Source organism: Myotis yumanensis, unplaced genomic scaffold, assembly GCF_028538775.1.
Source record: "Myotis yumanensis isolate MYYU_CA2020_CCGP unplaced genomic scaffold, mMyoYum1.0.hap1 SCAF_8, whole genome shotgun sequence".
In the NCBI taxonomy this organism is placed as follows: Eukaryota; Metazoa; Chordata; class Mammalia; order Chiroptera; family Vespertilionidae; genus Myotis; species Myotis yumanensis.
The window spans coordinates 63,216,251-63,233,884 of record NW_027223759.1 but is presented as its reverse complement, the minus strand read 5'-3'; the positions used below and the strand labels follow the sequence as shown (position 1 = coordinate 63,233,884).

The 17,634-nt window shown below is 39.6% G+C and overlaps 1 protein-coding gene across 7 annotated transcripts in view; it reads left to right on the top strand.

The window, feature by feature from the left end:
• The window catches only part of LYPD6B (LY6/PLAUR domain containing 6B), a 163,643-nt gene extending 146,009 nt beyond the window's left edge, over nucleotides 1-17,634 (top strand). For all 7 annotated transcript variants that reach the window (XM_070423036.1, XM_070423032.1, XM_070423034.1 and 4 more), the window contains 4 exons: nucleotides 6,200-6,352; nucleotides 9,456-9,554; nucleotides 15,280-15,410; nucleotides 16,957-17,634. In XM_070423036.1, the coding sequence (XP_070279137.1) occupies nucleotides 6,238-6,352; nucleotides 9,456-9,554; nucleotides 15,280-15,410; nucleotides 16,957-17,121 (510 nt within the window). In that variant the 5' untranslated portion in view covers nucleotides 6,200-6,237 and the 3' untranslated portion in view covers nucleotides 17,122-17,634. The remainder of the gene's footprint in view (nucleotides 1-6,199; nucleotides 6,353-9,455; nucleotides 9,555-15,279; nucleotides 15,411-16,956) is intronic.

The window sequence follows — 17,634 nt, the reverse complement described above, 5'->3', positions numbered from 1 at the left end:
GAACCCATCAGAGAAAACAGAAGCTGAACCCTTAGGAGGTGTGCTCTCACTGCCCAGCAAGGTTAGAAACGGAGGCCTCAGCTCTCCTGAGAGTAAAGGAGCTAGAACAGTCTCAACATAAGTCTCCTCAACATACTTCCTGAACTTAATGGGAAGCAGACTATCTCCATTGGCCAATTTCTTCTATTAGCCAGAAGTAAGTAGACCATCCTTGAGGTGGATGGTAAGGTTTTCTGGTAAATTTTTCCTGAGAGGAGTGTTTTCATCTATTTCACTCTGATTAAAATTCCAGCACTCATTTTTAATGTCCCCTTTGCTTTCTATTCTCTTCACAAGGGAAGTCAGGCCTATTAAAGTTTGTCATGAGCATGTCTTACAGTGGGGATAAGTGATGTTTGCAGGAAGGTGTGAATATGAGTGTTGATAGGCATGTTGGACTTAGTAGAGCTGCTTTCCTTAAATTACTTATTTTATGTGTTTTATTGGCAGAAGAAGTTGGCCTTGTGCTTGCTGACTCATTTTTAGCCATGTGCTAGAAATGCCAGTGTTTACTGCCTCTGTTTGGTCTCTTCTTTTTCAACTCTCCTGAGTCCATAATTTCTTTATTATCTTGACACCTTGTCAGCTCCTTATCGCCCACAACCATTCTTACTTGTTAAGAAAGGTGCTTTTGCCAGGCTTGGAGTAGCTCAGTGGTTGAGCATCAACCTATGAACCAGGAGATCACAGTTCAATTCCCAGTCAGAGTACATGCCTGGGTTGCAGGCTCAATCCCAGTGGGGGTGTGCAGGAGGCAGCCGATTGATGAGTCTCATCATTGATGTTTTCTCTCTCTCTCTCTCTCTCTCTCTCTGTCTCTCTCTCTCTCTCTCCCTCTCCCTTCCTCTCTGAAATAAATCATACACACACAAACACACACACAGAGTGGCCAGATTATTATGACCACCTGACATTTGTAGACAAATTAGCAATAATTTCGTGCTGAAGTTGCTAGAGGGCCAGACCATTATAAATAGGGAAGCAGGTTGTTTACCATGACAGAAGTGATTTTTTTCTGAAGATATGGGTAAACAATGCAATTTAACAGCCTTTGAACATGGGATATATATATATACATATATATGTATGTATGTATATATATATATATATACACACACACTATATTACATATATATATATAAAGAAAGGTGCTCCTTATAGGTCATAGCTAATGAGGTTGGTTCTTCCCAAAAAGTATTTATTGAGCACCAGTTTCTGTGTTTGTATAATGATAATTGTGATTAATAAAAGTCAAACTCATTAAGCCAAAAGAAAAATGATGTAGGTCATTTTCCCACCACCCCCAAATTTATGATGTCAAGGATGCCACATGGAAGTGTAAAATGCCACATAGGGGATGAGACGATTACCATGGCTCCAACCTGGGAAATAGTTGCTTTTCTTGACCAAATACCATACAGGTCTTTTACTTGGGCAGTAATGGGTGAAAGACTCAGGTGGGGTTTCCTAAATTTACAAATCTGGCTACTTGCCATTCCTCAGGGTGCCTGGGAGTTGCCACCCTGGTGTAGCCCTACAAATGTGCCTTGCAGAAATCCCTTCCCTCTCTTGGTAAGAGAAGCACAGTGAATTCTGGAATAAGAATTAATATAGTTTCAAAAAAGAGGGCTCATAAAATAAGTGGAAGACCAGGCCCACTACCTGGAAAAGGTGGGTGACATTAATGAGCTCTCTCTGGGGAGGAATGTTTTGAGTTTGAGGAGTGTGGATCAGGTACCTCATGAATATATGCAACTTTCTTAGTGTCAGATATGAAAACATCTAAATCACAGGAAGCTGAATCATAATGGCTGTATTCTGAAACAGCAAGCAGCTGCTTTTAACCATCATGTGGGTCTCAGATTCCTTTGAGGAAATATGTATGGACACAAAATTTTGCCAATAACCTTAAGAAGCTCATAGGTCACCCCTCCTCTACATGAAGAACTCTGCTCTCTATGATGGTCCCGGAGATGTACCAGAATGCTTTAGTCTAACGTGTGTTAAAGATTTCTTTTCTCTTCTGGAGCAAAATACAAGCTCTATTGTAACCTTGTTCTGCAACAAAGATTGCAGTGAGAGCCTACTCAGCAGTTTCAGCAGATAATTTTTAGTTCAGAGTCTCCGTGAAATGATTCTAAATGTAAAACAACTTTCAAATACTATAGTTAGTCATTTGCTTTTTTATGATCCTAATGTCTTTCAGTTGTGAAAATAAAACAGTCATGTTAACACAACCTATACACTGAAAAATGGATAGAGACAGATATAGGTGCTTGGGGTAAGGGGGCGGGACAGGAAGTGGTAACAGACTATAAAGCATGCCCTGGAAAATGAGACATTTTTATTTAGTGCTTTCCTATCCTACAGGTAAAACCTCTGCAGTTGGAGAGAATTTTGATAGAAAAAGGCTATGCTGTTTTAGTTAAAAATGGGAATGAAAATACATCTAGTCTATACAGAAGCAACATTCTTCCAGTTTACTGTTCACTAGTTTCCAAGAGTAGTAGGTAGACTGAGCTATGTGGAAATGTTTGGAGGGGCTCCATGCTAGGACTTTTGTGCATATGGCTTCTAAACTTCGCTTTCCTCAGGTGCATAAGGGTGATGATAACCTATTCCTTCCAGTTTTGAGGAAGAAAGAAACCAAAAAACAACTCTAACTCTTGATTTTGTTGTCAATGCAGTAATTTTTAAGTTGTCTATCGTCCATTCACTTTTTCATTCAGAGAAATTCTGTGGTTTTTCTGAATTCTATATCCCTCTGTATTCACTATTATAGGAGTTCGGGACCAAGTACTCCAGAGAGGAAGCATTCTTAGTATTTTTTAAAGCAAGATAGTCTAAAATTAAACAATGTATTGACTTTGCCGGATCTGAAATCCTTGCCATGGCCTGGAAGTGCCCGGTCCCCCGACTCCCTGATTTCGTCTGTCTGTTCCCCTTCTCAGCACGCTCTAGTCACACTGGCTGCTTCCTAAATCACCCCAAGGCACACTTCTTCTCATCTTAGGACCTTGGTTTCTATCCCCTTGATTCTTTGCTTGCACAGTTTCTTCTCATCATTTAATTAACATGTAATGTCACCCAGCAGAGACATTCTGGCGTCACCGTATACAAAAATAGCTCCTTCTATTCACTAACATACCTCCATACATATTTTCTTCATAGACTTTATGGCTATCTGAAATTATGTTTTTTACCATATTTATTTCCTGTTTTCTCCCTCGAAAATGCAGACTGCATGAGAGCAATGACCTTGTTGGGGATCCAGTGAATAAAAGTATCTGTTCTTGTGGGGATAAGGACACATATGTAATAACTTAACCAATAAAGAAATTATTTAAAAAAGTATCTGTTCTGCCTGAGGTGTCAATAATGGCATGCTGAATGAATGAATGAGCCTTTGTCTCACACTGAAATTACACGAGAGAAACCAGGGGTTCTGACTTGTGATTTCAAGTGGTGTGGGGATTTTTTCATAATACTAAATGTTTACTTAGTAAGAATTAGCAAAATGCTGAGCACATAGATAATTTAGTTCAAGTGCTTTACATGTATTAACTAATTTAATTTCTACAATTCTATGGGGTAGGTATTACTATTACTTCCATTTTATAGATGCAGAAATGGTGGTACAGGGAGATTAAGGAACTTGCTTGAGACTACATAGATAGTAGGCTTAGAAGCAGGACTTTGAACCAGTGCTCTTTACCACCTAGGAGAAGTGCTTGATAAATACACCTTTAACATGTGCCCAGCACTCAGCTGAGTGCTTCATCCACATGGTGTCATTCCATCCTCGCTTCTGTCCTCACTTCTTCACTGAGGTAGGTCCTGTCCTTATGCCTTCTCTACGGATGGGGAAGCTGAGGCTTGGAGAGCTTAAGCAATTTGCCCAAGGTCCCATAGTTGGTTAGTGTTGCAAAAGGGAATTGAATGTAGACAATTGAGTGTAGTGAAATTTATGATCTTAGAGGATCGTAGGCATTGTCTCAAATTATAAGAACACTTCGGATTACTCTTGATACACAGTCATTTTAAAATGTGTGAAGGATGTATTAGCCCTCCTCCCTGACTCAAAGGGTCTTCCATTACTTGGGGATGTGTATTACTTGGCCACAGATTCATAATAAATACATAATAATCCAACTCAGAGAGATAAACAGGAGAAGCAGAATTTGTATCAATACACCCACTCGCCCGTAAGGTATAAAATAGTTGGCTAAATGTATGTTTCTTCAGAAAGAGCATAAGAATGGGTTTTAGAAATCTAATAACTGTGAAAGGTCAATTTTAGTTTCTAAAATGAACCAGGGTGGAATTATGTATATGTTTATATGTCACTAGGTCCAATTCTTTACTGGAGCTGAAATGTGATGTATGAAGTTTAGCACTACTGTTTTCTGAAACTTAACAGTTTTGTTTTTTTCAGCCCTGAATACTTCCTTAGGGACTTGGAATGAGATGATGGTGTGGCTACATTTTCTCTAATAATCAGTTCCATATCCAAGAGTAGGCATTTTTAGCCACACATGCAAAACCAAAATACTCACAACACAAGAGGGGGAAATAAAAACTCTAAAATCCACACATCGTTACACCGACTTCAAACAAAAGATCCGTGTAAAGAATTATGCCCATATAAGTGGAGAGCAAACTTTTTTATTTGAAAAACTCTCTATACCCACTGAAACCAGTTGATTGGAAAATGAGTTCAGCCAATATTACTGAACTCTAAGATTCCAGCATTGTCACAGAACTTGTATTACAAGTGCTCTTACATACGCGATCCTATGTGATCCTACCTGAGCCTGACTGATGCTCACAATTCCCCATGTGAGTGGGCAGGATGGATGTTATTAAGCCACTTTACAGATGAGGAAATTGAAGTTAATAGAATTTAAAGAGCTTGCCTAGGTCAGGCAGCTAATAAATAGCAGAGCCAGCACCTGAATAAAAGTCTCTGGATTCCAAGTTACATACTTTTTCTGCTGCCCCACCCCTTCCCCTGTCAAAGAGAACCTGTCAGTGGTGCTGTTGTAGGTTCTGAGTATTAATCCTGAAGATTGTTTTACTATCAGGTCTGCTTCTAGAGGGCAGAACCTAAGGAGCTTAAAAATTAATGTATTTTGCCCTGGCCAGTGTGGTTCAGTTGGTTTGGCCTTGTCCTGTGCACCAAAGTGTTGCTGGTTCAATTCCTAGTAAGGGAACATGCCCCTGATGGGGGCATACAGAGGGCAGCGATGGATGTTTTGCTCTCATATCAATGTTTCTCTCTCTCTCTTCTCTCTCTCTCTCTCTCTCTCTCTCTCTCTCTAAAAATCAATAAAAATATATTTTACTCAGTGCTTTGAGTGTGCCTGCTGTTTTGTTGTGTTTCAGCCCTGCCTACTTTAAGTCCGTGAAAGCAGTGAGCAGGACTAACATGATATGGTTTTCAGCTGTTCAAAAACTGTAATTACGTTTTCTCTAGAACCTCTGGCAGCTTCTCTTTGTACCCAACGTGACAGAAACTGGCAGGATGGCATTTCACAGTGATTCTTGTTTCTCTTCTCACTGCCTGTGTGCCCTGGGATCCAGCAGACACTTTATGTCTCAGACTCATTGTCCTTTTACCCACTGTCCTTCCTACTGCTTCAATTTTTATTGTTTCCTCCAAGTTTTGAAAGAGTTGCAAAATTTCTCGAATGTAAGTGTTTACTCAAGGAATGGAATGGACAGATAAGCGGTTCAGTAACTTCAGCTGAACAAGTCTCCAAACTGTGGTTGTTAGGAAGTGAGGTGATTCAGCAGGAAGTGAAGTAGGCCAGCCTGAGGCAGTGTTGGGTTGCGGGGGGTGGGGAGGGTGGGAATGGGGGAATGGGGGGTGGTGGTGCAGCCAGGCCAGTACTGGCTGCTTGTTCTGGAACCCGAATGGCCACTGGATGTCCTGCTAAAACTCAACTGGCTAGTGCAGAGGCCTGACCAGTAGAAAGCAGTCATTGATTAACTTTCATCTGATCAGAAAGAATACAGTTCCCACATAGGCACTGGCCCTACAGAACAGGTAGATGGTTCAATATATTTGAATAATTAAGCTTTCCAAAGAGAAGCAAAATGTATTCCTATTGACATGTAAATTGCATAAAAATTCAACTAGTCTCTCTTTTCATTATAGATATATGAGTTTTGGACTTGCCCAGACCCAAGGTCAGAATGCTGCTCTTCTGTCATGCTCTAGCTGTAGCAGTTGTCCAGATCTTTATTTTCTCAGAAAACCGGGCCTTTGCCAAGAACATCAACTTCTATAATGTGAGGCCTCCTCTTGACCGTAAGTAGTGGTTACCATTGTAGGTCATGACTGTGGAGCCAGAATGCCCATTTGAAGTTCCTGTTTCCACCTATAGTAACTTTGCCTTTTCGAGACCATTTGGTTTAATATCTAGAATAAGACAGAAAGTCTTCACTGCTTCTGACATTCTTTCCATTTCTTTAAAATGCTTTGGCTTCCTGCTGAAGTCTCAAAAGGGTTCTTGTTTAAGATAATCTCTTGAGCACTGTGCCTAAGAATGGCAGAGGAAGTTCAGTGTTCTTTGTTCCTCTCTTCACTGGAGGAGGATATTGGCTGTAGGAAGTTTCTGCATCAATGATATATTCTATCAATGGCCATTAACATTTTGTTTTTTAATCCTCACCTGAGGATATGTTTTTATTTTATTGATTTTTGGAGAGAGAGGAAGGGGGAGAGAGAGGGAGAAAGAAACATCAATGTGTGAGAGAAACAGCGATCAGTTGCCTCCCATACCTGCCCCAATTAGGTGATCAAGCCCACAACCTTTTGTTGTACCGGACAAGGATCCAACCAACTGAGCCACCTGGCCAGGGCTCAATGACCATTAACAATCTTGAAAACAGATTAGTATGTGTAAAATTTGGAGGAAATATACTTGGACTTTCATGAATATTATGCGCAGTTAGGAAAGGCTGTAAAACTTAGCTTTCCCACTAATAATTTAAAAATAAACAAATAGCATATCTTATCTATATGATGATTTATATTTTTATATACATATATGTGTGTGCATATGTGCTTATATACATATGTCATCTCCCCTCCTTTCTCTCTCTTCAGACAAGTAAAACTTATCTACTTCTCTGATATACTTTATTAGAGAGAGGTTGTTATAGATAAAATTTGTTGGTAGAAATGTGAATGCCTGTGGTTCCCACACCTGGAAGAGTATCAGAATCATGATAAATGCCTTTAAAATGAAACATTCCTGGGCCCCTTCTCCAGAGATTCAATAGTCAGGAGGGTGGGCTATAAATTATATTTTTCTTTTCTTTTTCGCCTCCCTCTTCTTTTAAAATAGCTCTCCTGATACTATATATACACAGCCAGGCTTGGGAACCACAGTCTTTACACAACTCCTAAAGAGAGCCTGTGTCATTATTGATTTCCACTTTGGACTTTTTTTTATTATTATTAGGACATTCATTCACCAGCATTAAGTAGTAGTATTTTGTTTTCAGATTTTAAGAAAAATTTCTATTACAGTTGACATACAATATTATATTGGTTTCAGGTATACAGCTTAGTGGTTAGATATTTATATAACTTATGAAGTGATCCCCCAATATGTCTAGTACCCATCTGACACCATACATAGTTATTGGAATATTACTGACTACTAGAGGCCAGGTGCACCAAATTCGTGCACTTGGGGGGGGGGGGTCCCCTCAGCCCGGATTGCGAGAGGGTGCAGGCCAGGCCAAGGGACCCCACTGGAGCACGATCGGGGCTGGGGAGGGACATGGGAGGTTGGCCAGCCAGGGAGGGACCATAGGAGGACTCCAGGGCATGTCTGGCCCATCTCCCTCAGTCCCAATCAGCCGGACCCCAGCAGCAAGCTCACCTACCAGTCGGAGCGTCTGTCCTCTGGTGGTCAGTGCATATCATAGCAACTGATCGGCCAGTCGACTGTCTACCCCTTGGTGGTTAGTGCATGTCATAGTGACTGTTTGACTGGTTGACTATCTGCCTCCTGGTGGTCAGTGCACGTCATAGCGAGCAGTTGAGCAGCCTTAGCATATCATTAGCAGATTATGCTTTGATTGGTTGAACAGATGACCAGACGACCAGACACTTAGCATGTTAGGCTTTTATTATATAGGATATTTCCTATGCTGTACTTTACATCCTGTGCCTTTTTATAACTAGCAATTTATACTTCTTAACCCTTTCCCTTTTGTTACTGAAGTGTTAGTAATTTTAAAACTGTACTGCTTTAATAGGCAAAAATGAATTTCATTACTTCTTTTTTGCCTATCTAATTCACTTTTATACATAGACAAAACTGAAATGTATTTGTAATACTTAATTTCACGTTCTCTGAACTGTCACCTTTGGTATGTCACTCTTGTTTTATGCATCAATATTTATCCTCTCCTGTATCTTCAGTACCCGCTGCTTTCTAATTATCATCTCAACTGTGGTCAGGTTACTAGGATGGTTTGGGGTGAAAGTTTCACACAAGGCTTTATACACTGGCTTATAGAAAAATGTTAAATTTATTGTACTTTTTATTTTGTGCCCATGAAAATAACAAGATAAAAGATAGGAAAAAAGCATAAAGACAAAAAAGAGAAATGAATATACTAGTTGCTCTCAAACCAGACTGCCAGCAGCTCCTAATTCCTTCTTTCCATAATACCCTGGCCTGAACATAGGGTCTGAGAATTACTATCATCCTTGTATTAAATGTTCCATTCTTAGTTGAGGTCTAATGCAATAATTGACATATACAAATGAGATTGTTTGATTGCGGTTAAATGCAGCTGTAACGGAAGTACATGTGGATGGAAACCAGCATGATTTGATGTGCCGGGGACTCCATTAGATATTTTTCTTGCCACCGCCTGTTCAATTTTCACTATACTTCTGCAAGTCATGGGGACCTTCAGTGTTACTATTATTATGCATAGTATTATTTCTTTGAAGTTAAAAATGATGCAACTAATTAGTGGGAAGGGAAGAGTTCAAGCTCAGGTTAATCTGACTCCAGTTCTTTTCAGGAATGAAACCATATCAAATTATTGGCTCCAATGCTGCCTCCACCCTTACCCATCCCCATATCCCCTTAATCCCCATTATTCCCAAGTTATAAATTATTATAGAACAATACCATGAATATTTCAAAGTGGCTTGTGGAATGATTTTTATTACTCTTTAATAGATATTTATAGGTGAAATATTTAAAGAAAAGGGAATAAAGAAATTGCCCAGAGTTTGGCAGTTAAGTCTAGCTCCCTAGAAACAGAAATTCTAAGTATAATGGCTTGTAAATTTTGTCTAATATTATAAAAGTTGCTAATTTTGTGCCATATTTGATGTTAAAAATGTTTGTCTTTTCACTGTGCATTTTTCTTTAAAGCTACACCATTTCCAAACAGCTTCAAGTGTTTTACCTGTGAAAATGCAGGAGATAATTATAACTGCAATCGATGGGCAGAAGACAAGTGGTGTCCACAAAGTAAGTGAGCTGAGTTTGGGAGACTCCTTTGGGATTACATCTCATTTAGGTGTCTCTTGATAAGCCAACAGGTTGATGTTCTATAGAAATTAGAGATTTCTCTTAAGAGACCATTGTGACATTAGACTACTCTGAGAACACTTGGAAACTGATGGTGTAGCCTCAATTTGTAGTTGTGTGTTACTTGAGAAAGGATTTCTTAAATAGTATTTACTCAAGAGAAAAAATAGACTACAATGTTGACTAAGGCATTCTAAGAATTTCAGAAATGCTTGATGATATCTCCAGAAAAGTCATACTTACTGGCTAAAGCAGTGGTTCTCAACCTTCTGGCCCTTTAAATACAGTTCCTCATGTGGTGACCCAACCATAAAATTAATTTTGTTGCTACTTCATAACTGTAATGTTGCTACTGTTATGAATCATAATGTAAATCTCTGATATGCAGGATGGTCTTAGGCGACCCCTGTGAAAGGGTCGTTTGACTGCCAAAGGGGTCGCAACCCACAGGTTGAGAACCGCTGGGCTAAAGCAAAGGAAAGGTTTTGTATTCCTGAGATACAATGATGGTTGGGAAAGTCTTTTATTCATTTGACAAATGTTTTATATTGTTAGTTCGTTTTGTTCACTGATATAGCCTTAGTTTAATCCAGTGCCTAGCCCATATTAGGCACTCAGTAAGTAGTTGTTGACAGAATGAATGGATGCCCTTGATTAGATAGTCAGGGAGTCTTCTCTGAGGAGTGTACATTTGAAAGAAGACCTGAATGACCAAAACAAGCAAGCTACATGGACATCTGTGGGAATAGCATGGTAATAAGAGGGAACAGCAAATGCAAAGGCTACAAGAGGCAAGATTTGGCCTCTTCGGTGAACAGGGAGAAGGCTGGCCAGTGAGGCTTAGTGGAAGAATGTTGAGGAGGTAAGGACTGGGACACACACAGGACCTTCTTTTTCTAATAAAGAGTTTGGATTTTATTGTAAATTTGATAGGAAGCTTGTAGAGGGGTTTTAAACTAGGGAATATAAGATGCTAGTTGTGTTCTAAAATATTGCTCTTTGCTGTGTGGAGAAAGGATTGGGACAAGAGTAGAAGGGGACACCAAATAGGGTATTTCATTATCTTCAGGTGGAGAAGATGGTGACTTGGACCACGGTGGTAGGAGTAGAAGGGGCAAGAGGTTGAATGATATACAAACGTGGAGGTAAAGCAGACAGGATGTCTGATGGATGATTGGGAATTGAGAAACTACTTGCAGCTATAAGGAGATTAGACTTAAATTTTAGAAGTACCTTTTTTATGTTTTGTTTTGTTTTGTTTTTGGTGTGTGTGTGTGTTTTGTTTTTTAGTTTTGCAAATGTAAAAGGCAAAAGAAAACAAACAAACTCTTCCAGAATTAGAGATGACTAGTTTCAGTCTACTATTATCTTGCGTCTTTTGGAAATTTCTGCATCAAATTATATATAGCAGTGAAATAGACTTACCTCTTCCAGATAAATAGTACACACTAAAGACCTTAATGCTGCTGGAGACTCTTATGCCATAAATTAGCACAAGTGATTATGACATATACTCGGGCAGCATTTTTCATTATTTCTTTTCAAGAATAATCAATAACCAAAATATTTTTTGTTGGGGTTCTTTTACATTCTGTAGAGCAATCCACCTTAAATTGTGTGTGTTTGTGAGTGCATGTGCACACGGGGTGTACACATTTGGGGACTTGTTTCCACATTTTTTTTGCAGAAATTCATCTCAATTATCACAGAGTATTTGAGGATGCCCAGTGCCTCTCTTCACTACCTTATGTCCGAGGGTGGTGTTATTCTTTAACTCTTTGCTTTAAGGCCTCCTGAAAACTGGGCGTTACGGGTTAGAACAGTGTAAATTGGGGCATTGGTGTCCATCCTGTTGTGCCTTAACTCATTGGAAACTGTTTTCTTTCTTCTTTTGAATTGCCACAAAACAGTTCCTACTAGGTCTGTGCATAATGCTCCGATTTGTCATTAATTAATCAAATCCATTTTAATGGGATCATACATGGGTATTTCTGGGTCTTATCTGTTGAAAGATGTGAACAAAAGGGGGAAGCTGCTGGTTTCCACCACCAAGAAAACAGCAGTGTTGGAAGCGGGAAGACAGTCGGCTCTTCCACATCCACCCTGGGAACCTGAGGGTGACAGGGAGTGACCCTGCATTCCCGCACGCATGCCAGTGCATTCGTGACTGTGCCAGTCCAGCCGCAAGATGCTAACCATCTGGAATTCTAAGTGAGGGTATCATTTCTTACTTTTCAGTTTGTCATTATTTAGGGAAATGATAGTCAACCATTTCTTGGGGCCATCGGGCCTGCAGCTATTGTTCTTTGTCATCTTAGGTTTCCTTTTCACCTCACAGCTTTACTTCTGTGGTCTGCTGGTGTTGTGAAGAGAGGTTCTCTGTGTAACAGGATATGACACAAATGACATTTCTTATTTTATTTACCCTGGCTTTTATTCTGGCTTTCTAGGGCTGCTTTAACATGTGTGACATTTCATATGAACACATGCAGCTACCAGTTTTCAATTCTTTGTTTGGAGCGAAGTTGAAATGCCTTTCCAAAACATTTGGTGGTTCCCTTTCCTTCTGAAACCATAAGTCAGCTACTCTTGTCGAGCATGTTACAGCACCATCTAGTTTGACATTAAGTATACCGAGTGGCAGAATAGTGTCTGGTTAAGAGCACAAACCTTGGAAAACTGCCTTGGTTAGAATCCTACCTCCCACCACTTTCTACTTACGTGACTGTGGACAAGAAACTGTGCTTCAGGCTTTTATTTTATTTTATCTGTAACATGAGGATATTAATATGACTTACCTTAAGACTTACTCTAAGGATTGAATGAGTGAATACATGTAAGAAGAGTATTTGGCTGGTGGTACCCACTCAATATGTGTTCACTATTGTTGTTATTAATGAAATCTTACAACAACCCTGTCAAAATGCCAAAGCACTTATTATCATAATTTACTAAAAAGAAAATGAACCTAAAGCAATTTACACATTCAATGCAATCCCTATCGAAATCCCAATGGCATTTTCACAGAAATAGAACCAAAAAAATCTTTACATTTGTGTGGAACCACAAAAGACCCTGGATAGCAAAAGCAACGCTGAGAAAAAAGAACAAAGCCAGAGGTATCCTACTCCCAGATTTTAAACTGTACTAGAAAACTGTAGTAATCAAAAAAGTACAGTATAGTACTGACAGAAAAACTGACATACAGACCAATGAAACAGAATTGAGAGCCCAGAAATAAACCCATATAAATGTGGGCAAATAACTTATGACAAAGGAGAAAAGGATATACAATTGAGGAAGGAAAGTCTCTTAATAAATGGTATTGAAAAAACTAGACAGTCATATGCAAAAGAATGAAACTTACACCATACACAAAAATTAACTCAAAATGGATTAAAAACTTGATTGCAAGGCATGAAGCAATAAAATACAAAGAAGAAAAACTAAGTTTCTGGACATTGGTCTTATGGGTGTGTTTGCATATTTTACTCCAAAAGCAAGGAAAACAAAAGCAATAATAAACAAATGGGACTACATCAACCTAAAAAGTTTCTGCACAACAAAGGGAAACCATCAACAAAACAAAAAGGCAGCAAACCAAATGGAAGAAGATATTTGCAAATGATATTTCCGATAAGGGGATAATATTAAAAATATATAAAGAACCCATACATTTCAACCACAACAACAACAACAAAAATCCAATTAAAAAATTGGCAGAGGACCCAAATAGACACTTCTCCCAAGAAGACATACAAATGGCCAACAGATATCTGAAAAGATGCTCAACTTTACTAGCTATAATGTAAATGTAAATCAAAATCACAGTGAGATACCACCTCACTCCTGTTAGAATGGTTATTATCAATAATATAAGAAATAATAAGTATTTTAAAAGATTTGGAGAAAAAGGAGCCCTCATTCATTGTAAACAGGTATAGCAATGATGGAAAACAGTATGGAGGTTCTTAAAAAAATTAAGACTAGAACTACCATAGGATCCAGCAATTCCTCTTCTGGGTACTTATCTGAAAAATATGAAAACACTAATTTGTAAAGATAAATGCACCTCCATGTTCATTACAGCATTATTTACAATAGCCAAGCTATGAAAGCAACCTAAGTGTCCACTGACAGACGAGTGGTTAAAGAAGAGTGGTGCATATATACAATAGAAAACTACTCAGCCATAAAAAAAGATAGAAATATTGAAATATTGCCAATATTTCTTGAGCGTATTGTGCGAAGTGAAATAAATCAGATGGAAAAGAACAAAAAACACATGATTTTATTCATATATGGAATATAAAACCAAAAAGTAACAAACAAAGTAACAAAACAAAGATAAAGTCATGGATACAACAGATGGGTGGTTACTAGAGGGGAGGTGGGAGGGCAAATTGGGTAAAGGGGCTCAAATATATGCTAACGGAAGGATACTAGACTTTTCATGGTGAGCACACAGTATAGTGTACAGATATCAAATGATAATATTGTACACCTGAAATTTACATAATGTTAAGAACCATTGTTCACTCAATATTTTTTTTAAATAATAGTAAACATTTTTAAAAAAGAAAATTACCTCAAAAGTGCTAACGTGGCTTGCTTGCTTATGACAAAGGCAATTTCTTAGGTCCAGTATTCTCAACTTTAGTCAAATATTTTCCCCTCATTCTATGACGTTGCTGTTGTAGTCCCTTCTCAATAAACAAAACAGCATTTTACTGGCCTGAGGTAACTATAGAAGAGTTACAGAACTAAAGCGAATGTTCTGGGATAGTGAGTGAAATCATTCTCTTTAAAGAAACCAAAGTAATAAGATGTGAGTGATTAAAGCTATAAGGATAGGTCCATGTAGAAATGGGTTAGCTATAAAATGGGGGAAGGGGACAGATAAAGTAACAGTTAATTAAAGAAGAGGAGAACATAGAAATACTTTGAGTAAGGAAGGCGGTCTTGATGTGTACTTTGAAGCACCTGCTTTTCATTCCACATGGCCTATTAATGTATCAAATGTTGAATAATGCAACCAGAGTATTCTGATCCATTGCATTTTAAATTCACATTTTTCACTTTATTTTAGGCATAGAACATGCGCTTCAGAGAGAGAGAGAGAGATGAGGCAGAGACAGATACTGACACTTTCATATGAAATGGGCAAACCTATGGTTTTGATGAAAAGCTTGTCCAGTTTTTTCTCAGTTTTAGCTGGCACCAAAGGATAGGTGCCGTTTCATATTCATTTTAAAAATGCACGAGTGCTTAAAAATGAATATATATATATACTATTTCAGAGAAGAAAGAAGAGGGAGAGAGAGATAGAAATATCAGTGATGGTGATGAGAGAACCATTGATCGGCTGCCTCCTGTACCCCCCGCACTGGGGATTGAGCCCACAACCCAGACATGTGCCATGGCGGGGAATCAAATTGTGACCTCCTGGTTCATAGGCTGACACTCAACCACTGAGCCATGCTGTCTGGGCCAAAAGTGAATGCCTTTTAAAAAATACCACCTAGAAACTCTAGAGTTCTCTGCTATTCTATTTCTTGCCTAGAAACCTGAGGATCATCCTGAATCTTAGTCATTTCTGAAGTGATTGTTGAGTGTCTTTTGCAATGTGAAAAATGAAGTCCTCTCTTCTTTTCCTCCTGCCTAGACACACAGTACTGTTTGACAGTTCATCACTTTACCAGTCATGGAAGAAGTACATCCATCACCAAAAAGTGTGCCTCCAGAAGTGAATGTCATTCAGTTGGCTGCCACCACAGCCGAGATTCTGAACATACAGTAAGGAGTGTGCGTGTACATGTACGTGTGCGTGTGCATGTGTGTGCGCACGTGTGTGCGTGTGAGTGTGCGTGTGAGTGTGCGTGTGTGTGTGCGTGTGTGTGTGAAGTTACTGCCCTAAGGTGTCTTGCTAGTGATGGTTAGTTATATGTCATGGAGAGGCAGGAAGGATAAGTAATATGTTGAACCTGTTTATACAGTGATGCAATGGGACCTAAGAGAAGTTGAAGACTTTCTGTTCTTCAACAAAAAATAATGTTACTAAAAGCAAATGATAGTTCCCAGACTCCAGGGCTAGACCCTAGACCTTGGACTTTGGGTGAATTGTCTGAAGTCGTGTCTGGAAGCCCAAGAATAAACCATCCATGAGAGAAGGACAAGTGCTACAGAGCTCAGCTCACCTATTTTGCTTATGGCCAGAAATCACCAAGAAGACTGGACAGGGCAGCTGGAAGGTGGAAAGAGGAAAACGGTGGCACCTTCTCACCCACTAGCTCTGCTTAGATGAAGAAGCAAGAGTCTGAAAGATTAACCTCAGTTTAATATGATGAACTATAGATACATTTTAGATCAATAGAGCTCTCTCATTTTCTCATTCTAACGTCCTAAGTGAGCATTTTACTCTTTTATATGTCTGGAACCCTAAAATGCTTGATAAAAAATTACTTGAGAGTATGTTAATTTCATGAGGTTTTAGAACTTGACTTAGCCTGTATGTACAGAAAAGTGGCTTCTAGCTCTGGCTGCAGGGAGAGTCTCCTGGGGAGCTTGTGGTGGTGGGAGGGGCCATCCCAGGCCAACTGAGACAGAACCTCAGGGTGGGGTCCTGAGCGTCAGGATTTTTTTTTTTGTTTTAAGTTCCCCAAGGAGATTCTGATGTGCAGCCTACGTTAAAAAGCACTGATAAAGATACTTAAGAGTCACTGTCTTTATCTTCCCTAGCCATCCTGGAAGCCTCTATGAATGGCGAGGATTATAAGGTTGAGGCATTTTACCAGGTATTACGGCAGGTGATGGCTTTCCCTGAAAACACCTTGTGCTATCAGGGAGCAAGCAGTTTCCATCGCTCAGCAACCATAATTAGCAAGTCATTGCTGTTGTAATGATAGTAATCAGGTGTTCTATAGACAATAGAGGGGCATTATTATCTCCTAACAAGGAGTACTGAGAAAGAAAATCAATGGGCAATCCAAGATGTTTCTAGCTCTCATTTTTGTTTCAGTGTTTTCCCTTACAAGCCTTCAGAAGATTTGTTGACTCAATCAAACAGCCCTTCCTCTTCTTTCCCCTGCTTATGCTTGGGCTGGTATAGATAAAACACGGTTAAGAAAAGATTCTCCAGATGTTCCTTACTTTTAGGTCAATGGAAGGAAGGCTACCCAAGGGCCTGGGTGGCTGATAGACTGGTTAACCAACTCTCATTCTGTCTGTCCTCAGCTGGATATCCAGAAGCTTTTGTTTTGTTTTGTTGTTTGTTTGTTTCACCCTTCCCTCTTCTTCCTGCTACTCATTCTCTCATTTCCCTCTCCTCTTCCTTTTGTAACAGGAGTGTAGGTCGTGCTGTGAAGGAATGATCTGCAATGTGGAATTACCCACCAACCACACTAACGCGGTCTTCGCCGTAATGCATGCTCAGAGAACGTCTGGGAGCAGTGCCCACACGCTCTGCCTGCCAGCGCTTGCCTGGGTTTTCATGCTTCCGTTGATATGATGCTGCCATTCCCACGAGAGGCAGAGCCCAGCCCTCTGACGTACAAACTAAAAACTGTGTAAACAGCGAACTTTTGAGTGAAGAGCAATCTTGCAATTGGTGAAGAGTACACATTGGACTCAAAGCAGAAGACAGTTGTTTGCTTGGTTAAAAAGCTCTTGCATGAGGCCATGATATTCGGGAAGGGAATTTGGCCCGGACTGAGGGCATTATCTGGCTTCCAGGCTTCCTGGTCAAAGAGGCTGCATTTTGTCACTTTTGCAGGAAGGATCCTGCCAGCACCCACAATGGACAGGCTGTAGTAGCCTATGTTGTCCCCACCTGACCAGGCCTTTAGCTGAGAGGACTCCTTGACCTCATTGATCCTTTCAGAAGCTGCTGGGTCAGATCTTCTCTTTCTGTGATTAGCTCAGCGTGTCTCTGGGAAGTTTAACCCTTCCCCCGGTGAAAAAGCAATGTGTGCTAATTGTGTGTGTGGAGGAGAATAAAGCTTTTAAATTATGCAGAGTAAAA